Source organism: Balearica regulorum, chromosome Z (assembly GCF_011004875.1).
Source record: "Balearica regulorum gibbericeps isolate bBalReg1 chromosome Z, bBalReg1.pri, whole genome shotgun sequence".
In the NCBI taxonomy this organism is placed as follows: domain Eukaryota; kingdom Metazoa; phylum Chordata; class Aves; order Gruiformes; family Gruidae; genus Balearica; species Balearica regulorum.
This window is the reverse complement of record NC_046220.1, coordinates 49,043,271-49,057,972: the sequence shown is the minus strand read 5'-3', so window position 1 is coordinate 49,057,972 and position 14,702 is coordinate 49,043,271. Positions and strand designations below refer to the sequence as shown.

The window sequence follows — 14,702 nt, the reverse complement described above, 5'->3', positions numbered from 1 at the left end:
TAGGTACAAAGCCTTAGGTGCATGAAATACTGACCATATTATTTGAGTTGGAAAGCTAGTAGTATAAAAGTAAGCAACCTCAGTGTCTTATCTCCAGCAAATAAAAAGGAGTCCTTTAATAAGCAGACCTGTTAGGAATAGTATTACTGGAAAATAACACTTTTTATTTCTTACATGCCATTTAAAGCTCCGGTTGAGAGGAAGGGTGTGGAGCTGATGGATGACAAGGGAAAGAATTATGATCTGACCATGACAATGTAATCCGAACCCAGCAGTCAGAAATCAGTATTCCAGATGTATTTTCTCTTGTAACTTCAAGAGACAGGTTTTAGAGGGAAGACAAAAGCTTAAGGTAGCTTATAGCAGCTTAGTTGAACTAGTTTTTTTTTTTTTTTGCAAGATTGTTATTAAAACTTCATTTTCACACTTTAAATGGGAAGCACCTAATGGTGTTCAAAGGGCAGGAGAAAGCAAAGTGAATTGCACTTGTGTATAAAAGCAAAGCTGAGCTGATGTGGAACCACCTGTACATCTCTTTCCTTAGATTCTTCTTGAAAATCTCTTTCTGTATGTCAGCATTCAAAACTAGTATGAGTAGTATACCCCAACTATGAGTAGTTTGGCAGGTCCACTAAGTAGTCTGTAACCAGGGATACAGGCCCCAGGCTTTGTAAATTACTTAGCCTGTAGGAAAAGGGTAGGTAAGTTATGGCTACATGTTGTGACACCTGCAGTAGACATACATCTGCCCTATCCTGGGAAAGTTTTCTTCAGTTCTGATCCAAACTGGTGCAAGTAAGGCAGTTTTCTTCTTGTAGCTAACTAGCTGTGTAAAAAACCACAAAGGTAACTTCAGACTTTTTATTGTAGGTTTCCTGGTTTTGTCTGTAGACTGTCTCTGTTTGCTGCAAACAGCTCTTTGAGTTGTATGATGAGTCAGTGGCGTATTATGGAAAGACGAGAGGCATAATGCTTTGTTTATTACTTATTTGATATAGTTGTTCAAAATTCAATTTGATAGTCATTAAAAAAAGCAATATTATGCTGAAAAAAATTTATTGAAGTAATATGGCACCTGAGCAGAGTGATCTGAGCTCTGACTGTAGAGAATGATTTATTGGAGTAACTTGGAACAGCTCCACTGACTTTAAATGAACACTTTTAGAGACATTTAAATGCAAGTCAGCAGAGCTATAAAAGCTTTAGACAGATACAAGGAAAGGACTGTAACCCAAAGTGATTGATGTTTAGCATGACATGGGTGGGTTTACCTGCTTTGTTTGTTCTGCTTATTTTAAGCCAAAGCTTTTGTTCACCAACACAGTAGATAAGATTGGACACAGCCTCTTGAGCTAACTACGGTGGTCTGGCTACTTCAGAATTAAGAAGCCCTTCAGGCTGATGAAAAAGTCCTTCTTGGCATTGGGAAAAATGGCTTATGCCCAAATGCATTGAGAAGGTGAAGTTCAAACTGCATCTTTTTCTGTTTCCCTAATGATCAGCAGAAGTCCATGTGAGTTAGAAAATGTTTAAAATGTAGAACTTAAACCATTATTTGTTGTTATTGTCTAACTGGCTCACATTTCATTTGCTAACAGGGACTGCAAATGGTGAGCTTTTAGTCTTTTACATTACTGTGGGCTTTAAAATACTTTTCTGCAGAATATGTAAAGTATTTGGGTGCCTTTTTAGTAGTATCATATAAAGCAATCAGTGTAATTAGTAACAGAGAAGGTGTTCTGCTGGGTAATATTTGGAAATTTGACATGAGAAGAATACTGCGCTTAACTGGGGTGATATTTCCCTTTTCAGTCCTTAGTTAAATGCAGCTAAGAGCACCTGAATATTCTCCAGTTAGCAATATCTAATGCATTGCTGTCTTCTAAATTACGTTTTTTATTCTGGAAGATCTTAGTGCTTTAAAACTGGGCCTTGAGCTTGGGATCACCTGTCATCTATCTTGACTCTGACAAGTTATTTTGTTTCTGAGTCTGTTAATGTCTCCACAGAGATTATTATAGTGTGCCACAGCACTTACCAGAAGTTACCATGTTGTTTCTTGTAGGTGCAATGCTGTCTCTGAGGCAAGAAGATTACCTAGGACTTGTCTTTCTCTTGCAATTAAAGTAGTTAATACAGGGGGAGAAAGCACTGAAGCTCATGGATAGGGCAGATAACCAATTACTTTAATAAACTCAGTGGGCAGTGTGATGGCAACAATTGCTAACATATTGATGGCAAAGTTACACTTCAGGAATTGCTTTATTTGGTTCTGTGTTTTATTCAGTTCCACATAAATAAATGGTGTTTTAAAAAAGATTAGGAAAGTAAGTGGTAAAACAGTGATCAGAATGTCCTTGACGTTAAGAAAGTGGAAAGCTTATCACAACAAACAAAATATGGCTGTTAATCCCAAACTTATTTTTAAACAGTCACCTATATTAACTTCAACCTGTTCCTTTGGTGTTAGCAGCACTTCGACACTTATTTTAAATCCAGGTGTTTGTAATGGAAAGAAAGTCTAACCAAGTAAATACAGGTGCATTCCAAATTCCATGTCTTCAATTCATATTCAAATCAAAGTAAACTTGGGCTAGCAGACCTCAGAGCTTAGCATTGCGGAAGGTAAATAAAATGTCCACAGGACAAAATGAAAAAGTGTCAACTTTGCAGCCAAACTCTGGACTACCTGTACTCTACAACAGAAAATATGGAAGTGCTGAGGTGTCATGGTGAGGGTCACAGCATAAAAACAATTTTCACAGAGTAAAGACAACCCTTCCAACCTGGTATTCTGTGATTCTGTATGAATTTTCTGGTGCTTTTTTTGTCTTAGTGATTTGGTCCCCCCCAAAGCCGCTCTATCACGCCCCTCCTCAACTGGGCAGGGGAGAGAAAATACGAAGAAAGACTCGAAAGGCTCCTGGGTCAAGATAAGGTCGAGATAAGAGAGATCACGCATTGACGTGGTTTAGCCCCAGACGGCAGCTGAGCACCAGCAGCTGAGCACCACACGCTGCTCGTTCACCGCCCCCCCCCCAGTCCCCGGGGGATGGGGAGGAGAATGGGAAAAACAAAGGCAAAGCCTCATTGATTGGGATAAGGACAGTTTACTGGGACAGCAAAGGAAGAGGAAAACCACAACAACAGTACTGGTAACGGAATGTTCACAATGGGTGATAACAGAAAGCAGTTTACCGATCAGTGCTCAGCTCACACTCAGACTGTCCTGGAGCCGCCCCTCCTCGACTAGCCCCCTTTTATCATGTGCATGATGTCACATGGTACAGAATAGCCCCCGGCCAGCTTGGCTCACCTGTCCTGGCTCCTTGTGAAAATTAACTCTATCCTAGCCAGAACCAGGACACTCACCAATTACCGTCATGGGCAAAACAGACTCAACTTAGGGAAAATTAATTTGATTTATTACCAATAAAATCACAGTAGGATAATGTGAAATAAACCCAAATCTTAAAAAAACCTTCCCCCCCCACCCCTCCCTTCTTCCTAGGCTCAACTTTACTCCTGATTTTCCCTACCTCCTCCCCTCCCAGTGGCACAGGAGAACAGGGAATGGGGGTTGTGGTCAGTTCATCACACATTGTCTCTGCTGCTCCTTCCTCCTCAGGGGGAGGACTCCTCACACTGTTCCCCTGCTCCAGCATGGGGTCCCTCCCACAGGAAATCGTCCTCCACAAACTTCTCCAAAGTGAGTCCTTCCCACGGGCTGCAGTTCTTCACAAACCTGCTCCAGCATGAGTCCCTTCCATGGGGTGCAGTCCTTCAGGAACAGACTGCTCCAGCGTGGGTCCCCCACAGGGTCACAAGTCCTGCCAGCAAACCCACTCCAGCGCAGGCTTCTCTTTCCACGAGGTCACAGCCTCCTTTGGGTGCCTCCACCTGCTCCAGCATGGTGGAGGCACCCATGGTCCTCCATGGGCTGCAAGTGGAATCTCTGCTCCACCATGAACCTCCATGGGTTGCAGGGGGACAGCCTGCCTCACCGTGGTCTTCTGCACAGGCTGCAGGGGAATATCTCGGCTCTGGCACCTGGAGCATGTCCTTCCCCTCCTTCACTGACCTGGGTGTCTGCAGAGTTGTTCCTCTCACATGTTCTCACTCCTCTCTCTGGCTGCATTTGCGGTTGCATGGGTTTTTTCCTCCCTCCATAAATGTGTTATCCCAGATGCACTACCACCGTCACTGATGCGCTCGGCCTTGGCCAGCGGCAGGTCCATCTTGGTGGCCTTGGCTCTGTTGGACACAGGGGAAGCTTCTAGCAGCTTCTCACAGAAGGCATCCCTGCAGCCCCCCTGCCACCAAAACCTTGCCATGTGAACCAAATACTGTGATCAAGATAATCAGTAATTCTGCTGCTAGTGAAATTCTGTTACTTTGTAGTTCAGATATTTAATGGTTGTAGCTGTGGATATTGAATTGAAAAGCCATGGGTGATTGCCATGCAAAATCTGAAGAATTGTGTTTCAAAACAAAATAGGGTCAGAAGGCGAGAATGCACATCAAGAATGCAATCCTCATTGCTTTCATGTTTATTACAACTCCACAAGGCAAGTTCACAAAACAGGATCTCCCATTTCTACGCTGAATGTTGTTTTTATAAGGAGTCTGTTGTCTCTGCAGTAAATTAATGGAGTATTTAAAAAACCTTTCTAGGTTTAAAAATAATTAACATAATTGATTTTACAGACATTGTTCTGGTTATACTTTATTTTTGTCTTTTCTTGCCGTTTACATGAAGAGAGCCTACAGAAGACTTCTGTGTAAGTACCTCCTTCTTCCCTGCTGAGTAAAAGGCTTTTTATGGTGCAAGATTAGTGATTATATTAGATCTGGGTTTAGCTGAGGCATTTTGCAGTAATGGTCTGAAACACTGTGGAAGAAAATTGAGAAATCTTTTTAAAAGGCTGACGAATGAAGGGTAGTACATGGCCTTTTAGGCTCTATTAAATCAAATCATTGCAGAGGCTGCACTGACACATGCTGTTCATGAAAGACTTAATACAGTCCTTCTAATCGGATGAATTTTCTTGTTGTGCAAAAACTGTTATTACACTCTATGTGAAACCAGCTGTGCTGCAAGGGGGAGAAATTAAATCGTCTGACTGAGAGGTCACTGGTGAGTAGTAGCACAAGATCTGTTACCATTATTAGAGGATTATGAGGCTCTAGAGGACATCCGTTCTTTTATGGTCTTTCAGCTGCTGGAATGAGATATTTTAGTGGTAAATGACACTCTTCTGGGAAATCCATCTGAAGATATATTATTTTGTGTTCTTTGGGGGCTGGGAGTGCATTTTGAGAAAACAAAAAAGGTAACATTTTTATTTGGGTAGAAAACATGCTTAAGGATATGTTGAACTGGATTTGGCTCGCTCAGGTGATGCCTGATGGTATTGTTCTACTTTTGGTTACGTGAACTTTAGAGAGTAGCTGCAGGGAAACAATCATATTATAGTCTTGTGGACAGAGCTTGTGAACCGATTCTTCACGGTTGAAGCTTGTTGGTTTGGATTGGCGGGAGTGCGTGAAACTTGAAAACCTAGCTTTTGCTCTCTAAAATGTGCTTATGATTTTTGAGAGCGGTTTAGTTTATAGCTGTTAGAAACATCTTCATTTATGTACTTATCTGAAAAACTGGTTCCTTCATTTGTGTGAACTGTTCAGTGCTTTTGCTCACTGGAGCAAGAAAGGTCAGAGTGCTGAAGGCTTTTTCACTGCCTTGCCTTCTGGAGAACTAGATTGATAGAACCTCTTTTCCAAAATTCAGCCCAGTGTTTCCCAGAAATAAAACCTGGAACTTTGCAGTAGCATTTATTTCCTGCCTTTTGGTTGACTTTTTGTGGGAGGCCTGGAATGATCTCTGTGTTAAAATTGACCCAAAAGAACCCTCCAGGACAGGCATGCAAGCAAATAAATTGTGGTGGGAATAAGGTAAAGCAATATCCTATGTTTAGAATTTAAAATGGAGACAGCATATGTTAATATGCATTTGGATTATATTTTTTTGAAATGAGTTTTTCCTTTTGAACATTACTTGGCTTACTGTTTTCTGGCTATCTCTTATTCTTTATTCTGACACAAGGGCTGCATGATGACAATTTTCCTTCAGTAAAATGTAAGGAAATGTGAAGGAACAGAAGAGGAGGATTATCTTCTTCCCCTGTTATCCTCCTTTAGCTTGTGCTTTTGAAGAGGAATAACTGTTGTATAGCTTAGAAAAACAGCAGAGCACCAAACTGCAGAGAGTGAGAACAGTTGTCAGAACTATTTATTCAATAAAAGTATTTTGTCTTGCATGTTTAACCTCAGTTTAAAAGGCGAGTTACTGCCACACCTCAGCATCATTTTTGAGATGCAAATTAATTTTAAAAACAAAAGCCATAATCTTGAAACCTTAGTGACAGACCTAACTACTGGATCCTCCAGGAGTGTGGGGCATGCAGAAGGCAGTGTTGCCAGGCAGCATGCCTCCCTCTCCGGAGCTGTGTCCTATGTACTGGGAGCTAATGAATCGCCCTGTCAGCTTTTTTGGAGCTGTTAAGCCCTTAATGAAGATATAGCATAAATTTAGTACTGGAATTAGTCCCAACATTGTTTATCCATTACATGAGGGAGATGGAGAGAGGAGCAGCTTTGCTGTATTAGAACACTTTGGTTTTTTTCCCCTAATCTTGTAACTTGAATATACAGTTCAAAACAAGTACACTTTAAAAAGCAATACCTTTAAGGAAATATGTAACTGGCTTTATAGTAGCATGTTCTTAGTCTTTTCCTGACAATTTTGTAACTCAAACTTAGTATCCGTTTACTAGATGTTGGTGTAAAAGTCCTTGTAGAACTTTTCATTTGATACCTGTTTAGTGTAGAATAAACTTTGTAACTAGAAAATCAATGTGGACACAGAACTTGGAATGAACTTCTTATCACAGCTGATGAAGGCTAGGCCAGAGCAGATTGACCTTAAAGGGTTTGAATGCTGTTATAACGAAGGATTATTAATATAATTTATTTTTATTATAATTTCATTTTATAATTCATTTTTATTATAATTTATTACAATTTGTTTTGAATGTCATTTAGTCTGATTGTCATATGCATAGTCCAATGTAGCTACTACTGAGAAAAATGCAGGAAGTAGCCTATTGAATAGAGTACTAGCTCAAGACCAAATGCAGTAGCATAAGGCTCTGCCTTTGGCAAAAGGAAGAGGCACTATGGGGAGAGATTGGAAGGAAGGAACTTAGGTAAGAAGTGTGAGCATTGTAATGATATATCTGACATCTCTACTGATGTTTTATGTAGCCTTTTTGTCCACCACAAGGTAAAACAATGACAGCATTTGTTGGGGATGGGTATCGTTTAAAGAATTAACAAAACCCTCTTATCCTCAGAGTTGAGACCCTTCCAACGTTCTCTGCATACAGAACTTTCTGGATAATATTATTAGAAGACATTTCTACCCTGTTCACACATTGTGTTAACAGTTGTTTGGAAAACTTATGTATCTCAGTGGAGGAGCATACATAACCTCCCTGATATTTTTGGGACTTAAAATGGTGATGCAGGTTGCTGTGTTAGTGTTAATGATTGCCCCCCCGCCCCCCCCGAAGTATGGAATGGTCATTGCTTGCTAATTGCCCTGTGATTTACCTTGTATCATTCAAAGATTTAGGTAATAGTGAATCAGGTGATTTTTTTTTTTCTTAAAACTCAAGGAACAACAGGTGTCCAGAAATAAAACTGCTTCCATCCATCAAGTCTCCTAGCTTCAAGGGAATATTTTTTTTCTTCCTGTATTGATTTAACCAAAATAAGTTCTTGCTTTCAGGATGTTGAGCCTTTTGTAATCAAATCTTCTTTTGGGTTCTATTTAATTTAATGAGGAAGTTAATTTTCTTTTTCTTCCTGTGTACTAATGAACATAATTTTCTCTTAGGCAGTGCTGTTGTCCCTTTGGCATTGGTAAAGTGGGGAATACAACATCATTGTGAATAGGTTAGTCTAAACAAATCATTACAGTTGGGGAGTGGGAAGGAAAGGTAGAGCAGCAAATTAAATCTCATATTGTGAGTGAAGGTTTCATTTTTCTGTTTTTCAATATTAATACAGATGTCTTATTAATGAATTTTGACTAGGACCAGAATTGATGTTAATCAAACTCTGCCATGTGCTCTTGAGTTTGGAATGACTTGCTTCCCCCACCTACTTTTGTACTTTAAAGAATATTGTGATAACAAGGAATGCTCCTTATGATGCAGGATTTATAAAATATTATTATGATAGTCTTGAAAGTGTGACCAAGCATTTCAGCTAGCAGAAATGTGCTTATTAAGGCACCTGATGCAATGAATTCAGGGAAGCCCCCAGAGAGTCGAATAGGAGAGAAAGATCCCAATTGCTGTGTGTGTCTGAAATAGCAGTTGAACTGTGATAAGTCAGGTGGGGAGGAGGAAACAAATATAAATAAATAAATAACGTTGAACAGAGAAGAAAAGGTAGTTCAGAGAATTACTGAGGAGCACCCTTCCACAAGTTACTTTAAAGCCCTGTTCCAAGGTGGTGCTCTGAGGTGGGTTGTATGTGGGCTCACTCCTTTGACTTCTGTTGGGTAAAGCCATGTGATAGGTCTGAAAGGAGTTTGGGGTTTAAAAGGTTCGTTCTTGTCTTGTCATACGAGAGAAAATCTGAGAGAATCTAAGTACCGTGAGGCACATTGCTTCTCAGGGAGTCTGTTACTCTCAGAAGTATCTTACTTCTCACTGTGTTTTATTCTTCTACAGGACTGTTTCTTCTGGATGAGTTAAGTTTATGATGAAAGAAAAGCAGAATGATAAATTCAGAGCAACGTGCAAAGAACCACCACTCTTCTGGTGAAAGTCAGGTTTATGGCCACTTAAACAGGAGGAGTGGTATCCATCTCATAACCTACCTTGAATTGTTGGAAAGTTAGTGTGACTTTATACAGTTAATTCAGATATTGAGAAATACATCAACACTATCTCGGTCTACAACTGCCTTGGGCCAGTTTGGGCTGCTGAGACAAGGAGATAAAAAGCTAAATTTGTCACTTACAGCTTTGCACATTCGGATGAGCTATTCTCACCACCACCTTGTATGCTGATTTATGCTATAAGATATACACAGTTAGGTAAACAAATAATCTCCACTTAATTATCTCTGAAATCCTGAAAATGGATTGATGTATTTTATAACATACTGGCTTTTGAAACCTACAGTTGCAGCCTAGATTCCTATTAAATCATCTATACAGATTTCCAGTCTTCTGCTTGCATAAATCTAACAGTCTTGTGATATGTGTAAGGCAGGATGTTTAATTAACCCATTCGCAATTTACATTTTCTGTGTATAAAATATTTTAATTCATCTAATGGAAGAAGTCTTGGTCCTACAGCTTTTATTTAGAAAACTAGTCATTATGTGTGTATAATTGGAGAATTGAACGTTCTCTTTGAAATATTTGTGCTTCATATGAAGATCCTGTCCCATCTGTATCTCTGATACCTTATTTCTATTTTGCTCATCTGCCATTCAGTTTTTATGTAAAAGGTAACTTAAAAAAAAATCATTTGTACATGTTGCGGTTTAACCCTAGAGGGCAACAGAGCCCCGTGCAGCCACTTGCTCAATTCCCCCTCCCGGTGGGAATGGGGAGAGAATTGGAAGGGTGAAAGTGAGAAAACTCATGGGTTGACAGTTTAATAGGTAAAGCAAAAGCCACACACACAAGCAAAGCAAGACAAGGAATTCATTCACCACTTCCCATCAACAGGGAGATGTTTAGCCATCTGCAGAAAAGCAGGGCTCCATCGCACATAACGAATACTTGGGAAAACAAATGCCATAACGCTGAACGTCCTCTCTTCCTCCTTCTTCTCCCAGTTTTATTGCTGAGTGTGATGTCATATGGTATGAAATATGCCTTTGGTCAGTTGGGGTTAGCTACCCTGGCTGTGTCCCCTCCCAACCTCTTCTACACTCCCAGTCTACTCACTGGTGGGGTGTTGTGAGAAGCAGAGCAGGCCTTGATGCTGTGTGAATACTACTGAGCAATAGCTAAAACTTCCCTGTGTTATCAATGCTGTTTTGTTCACAAATCCAAAACACAGCCCCATACAAGCAAATATGAAAAGAAGATTAACTCTATCCCAGCCAAAGCCAGTAAACAACAAAAGCTGGAAAACTGCCCTACTTGTCTTCAATCCAAAGGTGTGAAAGAAAGGCAAGCGAGGGTGCTACCTAAGGAGATGCTTTCAGTTTGGAATAAACAGGTGGAAAAGCAAGGCACTGTTAAACTTGTATGGAAAGTGCTCCTGGGTGTGAAAATCTGCTGGAATGAATACTACCTTAAATTCTCAGCCACTTTTATTGATTTTGCTTTGAAAGATTTACAGTACTCTTGTCTAGGCAGCTGCTGTGATGATGACTACCTCAACAACCTTGGGAAACAGAGAGAGGGAGGGAGACTAGTCAGTCAAAAATGTGGGGAAATTTTGGGTTGTAAAGGGATTTATTCTATTTAAGTATTTGGAAAACCAGAAAAAAGAATGTATAGTAGTTAACTCCTTAGGTATTAAATATAGATTCCAGAACAAAGGTTTTAAGCTTGTAGAAGCATGAATTTGGATTGCTCAGCTGTAAAAGTAGTGATGTCTTTTAGAACAAACAGTAATTTTGGGGGTCTGTAATTTGAAACCGATAATTACAGAGATAACTATGCAAAATCCCTGAGTTCTTGGATTTTTATTCGTTATTCTTGCTCTGTAGTTTCTGTGGAATGAAATGGACCTGTGTACAGTGAAAAGATTTATCATCTCATATGAAATGCATATTGAGAGAATGTTGTAACAGAATTTCCAATTTATAGTTTTTTGAACCACTGTGCTTATAAACCACCGATGATCTAAATAAAAGGGGAATTGAGGTAAATAAGTCTCCTTTCCTTCGTTGTCAATTCAGGGGCAGGTCTGTGGAAGTTTTGTACCATATATTAAAGAATGCAGAAAATTATGCAATATTCAATGAGAGATTTGTGGGATATGATATGACAGAACTGAATTGCAATAGTTTCTTCATTGATTTGGTATGTATGTTAATGTACCATTTTCAATTACACGTTCCTTTCAGTGTTCCTGGAATGGAATTTCAAGTAAAAATTAATTTATTGTGGAAATTAGATTATTGCAGTGGTTACAGCTGAACACACATAACAAGGTGCTTTTAAGATGATAACTTAAAAAGAAATAAGTTGTAAGTCTTATGAAATTACAAACTTTAGAATTTTCCTCTCTCCTATTAACAGAAAAAATAATGGAAAAAGTTAGCAATTTCTAACTATGTTCTGAGAAGTTCACTGTTTTATATAAGATACTGTGTTGGCAACCTAGTTCCAAGTTTATTTCCTGCTTTTGTTTTATATTAGGTCCCAAATCTGATTCCAGTTCTGATATTTAAATTGGGAAGACCTTTGGAGCCTGCACTTTACAGGGATATATTGTATACGTTGCCTACACTGGGTGTACACAAGGTCAGAATGAAAAATTTTTAGTAAAACAAAAACTGTATCAATAAGAGCTCATTTATTTATAAAAAACTGTTTAGACTGAGCAATGCATAGATTGCTTAAAACAACTGATTTGTAAGCTTCAGCTTAACATTCTAATATTTTGGGTGGGATATGACATTTATTTTAAGGATTGACATGTACATTATGCTTTATTGTCTGCACTGTATCATCATTATATATACAAAATAAAAAGATGCTCTTGGACTCGTTATAAACTAAAGTTTTTCAGAAAATTACTTCCAGTTTCTTTCTGACATCACAGTTGGACAGTTATCTCTTTGTTGTGCTTGGGTGTAAAATAATGATTTGTAGATTTGTCTTTGTTCTTTGACATAAAAAATAAGTGACATTTGTTCAAAAAAATTCTTTCAGGTTTGTGTAGCTCAGATTCTACGCGCCATACACATGCTGGGGAGCACACCAAAGCTTAGAGCAATTACTTTGCGGCTGATGACATCCTTATGGGAAAGACAGGTTAGAAAATTCCTGTAGTGTCACTAGGATAAGTGTAGTTGAAAAACTTCATTACATCTAACCAAGGAAGGAAATTGATTTTGGAACATTGCTTACACCAGTAGCTCAGTATCGGCAGTATAAAATAAATGGTGGAAGTGGTACTTATATTGATTCTGTTTTAGTGAAAAATGTCAATATGTGTGTCTTTCATGAAACCTACTTTTCATCAGGTCTCAGACTGAAATTAGGGAAAATGTTTGAAGGACTGCTTTGTGCTTTTCATAATGTGCAGTAAGAACAAGACCTTAGTTACATGTCAATTATTTGCTTCTCTGTTTATAAAGTAACAATACAGATTTGGTCTGCACAAGCCAGTTAGATATCAATGCAGCATTAGATTCCAGTAATGAAAGAAAGAGAAGTATGGTATGCAATAAAAGTGGTATTTAGAAGTCATGGAAAAGTGGTAGCAATTGAAAATCTTGTCACTAACTTTTGAAGGTGTGATGATAGTTTTTAAATTAAATCTTTTCTAGGATCGAATTTACCCAGAATTGCAGAAGTTCTTGGCAATGTCCGATATGCCCTCTTTGTCTGTTGACAAAGATGCTCAATGGGAAAACATGATTGCTAAAGCTGCTTGTATAAGAGATATATGTAGGCAGAGGTAAGTGCAAGCGTTATCCATCTTATGTCTTTGTAAGGGGAACATTTCTTTTTTTCTCAGAAAAGATGCATAATTATTTTTACGTACTCTTACATTAATTGTGGGTGATCTTTTCCTAGTTGTATGAGATACTGACATTGGTAGTCTCAGTAGCTAGTAAATTTTAGGTTTTATATTATAACTAATAGAAAGCACATATAAATAATGTGAAAACTAAACTGTCTTCATCCTGAAACAAAACATGCATCCTGTACTGATCCAGAGTAGAAACATAAAACATGCCACCTCCAAATTATAAAAAAGAGTGATGAAACATTAGAAGAAACAACTAATGATCTGTGTGTCTTTTGATGTATTCAAAGAACGATTGAGTGCCTTTCTGAAAAGTGTGTTTTGTCACATGTAAATTCCTGATCTTTATTCAGATATAATATTGACCACAGAATACGTGTCTAACTGGATGATATATTGATCCTTTCCAGCTCTAACAATCCATGAATATCAGTACTTGATAATAATTTACAGTTCCTGTAACAATTATTTTTAAACACGTTATCAATTTATTTCTGTTTTTATGTGCACAGTACCATCTTTTGTCTTTGCCACCTATCTTTTGGGTTCTACTTTTCACTTTCTTTCTGGAAGGTGAGTTACTTAACAGCTGGGAAGATTAACTAAAAAAAAAAGAATATACCCTTTCCTTTACCTCTTCAACCTTCTTTAATTTTGCCAAAAAGGATTCTTCAAGAAATATTTAAAAAAAAAAAACAAACTGAAAAGCAAGAGGTAAATCTCAATGCAGCAATAATATTCTTTTTGCCAGGTAAGTGGTGTAGTTAGAGTTGAGGTGTATGTACGATCTTCACGCAGTTAGAAATTATTTGGAGGAAAGTGAGAGCAAATAGAGGAAGTCTGAGTGTTTCATGCATATGAATCACCTAGCCTGGTGCTTATTTACCCCAAGTTCTTACAGAAACAGTATGATGAACTGCTGAGTCAGCAAGTTGACACCTCCCCCATCACTGCCCAGTAAAACTGAATGAATACTAAAAGACTGGAAAGCAACAAGCAGCCCATGCAGTCATTGAAGGAAAGACAAATGATATTGCAGCAGCAAAAAATGTGGAAAAATGTTCTTATCTGATGTAGGAGGGTCAAAAGTCTTTTGCTTCCAAAATCTCCCCCAAAACACTGTAGTGAGTACTTACAGAAGACTACAACAAAGCAGCAGCAAAGAAGAGTGTCTTTAATTGCACACATGGATTTTCCTTCTCAGTCACTTCTTGAATGATGTAATCTTTTAGCATACACAACAGCGTTGGACAAAAAACTTCCAGAGCTTAACCACTTGGTGATCTTTTATTTGGAATTTGATGCCTGCTGATTTAACTCTCTATGTCACTCAGCCTTTAGAACTCTCTATCATATCCTCCCTTGTATCTTTTTTTTTCCAGTTTTAGTATGTTTTAGTTGTCACCTAAACAAAACCAATACTTAATGAATTTTATATGTATAGAATAGAACTTTTGTATATGCATGAATATTTCCTTGTATCTTCATGTTTCTTCCTTTAGACCATACCAGCATGGAGCGGACATGTTGGCTGCAATTTCCCAGATACTAAATGAATGCACAAAACCTGATCAAGCTTCGCCTGCTGCCCTAGCGTTACAGGGTCTTAAGGCACTTTGTGAGGCTGAGGTAAGATTAAACTGGCTTGTCCCTGTGTTTTGTTTTGCTTGTGGATCATGGACTTTTTTCCTAGTTGGCTTTTTTTTTTACAGTACACTGGATTGTTGCAGATTTTTTTTTTCTTCTGACAAATTTAATTCCTCTCTTCCAACATCAGTTAATTGTTCCTGGGAAAATGTACTGTGAACTTCTACTGCAGCAGATCAGCCCTTCACATGTGGGTTGGAATTTTAGGTCAGCTTCACAGTTTGTTTCAAAGACATCCTTTCATGTATTTTTACT

General features: G+C 38.5%; 1 protein-coding gene across 5 annotated transcripts in view; it reads left to right on the top strand.

The window, feature by feature from the left end:
• FOCAD (focadhesin) overlaps nucleotides 1-14,702 on the top strand; it is a 137,815-nt gene that overhangs the window by 45,665 nt on the left and 77,448 nt on the right. For all 5 annotated transcript variants that reach the window (XM_075739233.1, XM_075739232.1, XM_075739229.1 and 2 more), the window contains 4 exons: nucleotides 11,462-11,566; nucleotides 11,978-12,079; nucleotides 12,598-12,728; nucleotides 14,303-14,429. In XM_075739233.1, coding sequence (XP_075595348.1) covers nucleotides 11,462-11,566; nucleotides 11,978-12,079; nucleotides 12,598-12,728; nucleotides 14,303-14,429 — 465 coding nt within the window. The remainder of the gene's footprint in view (nucleotides 1-11,461; nucleotides 11,567-11,977; nucleotides 12,080-12,597; nucleotides 12,729-14,302; nucleotides 14,430-14,702) is intronic.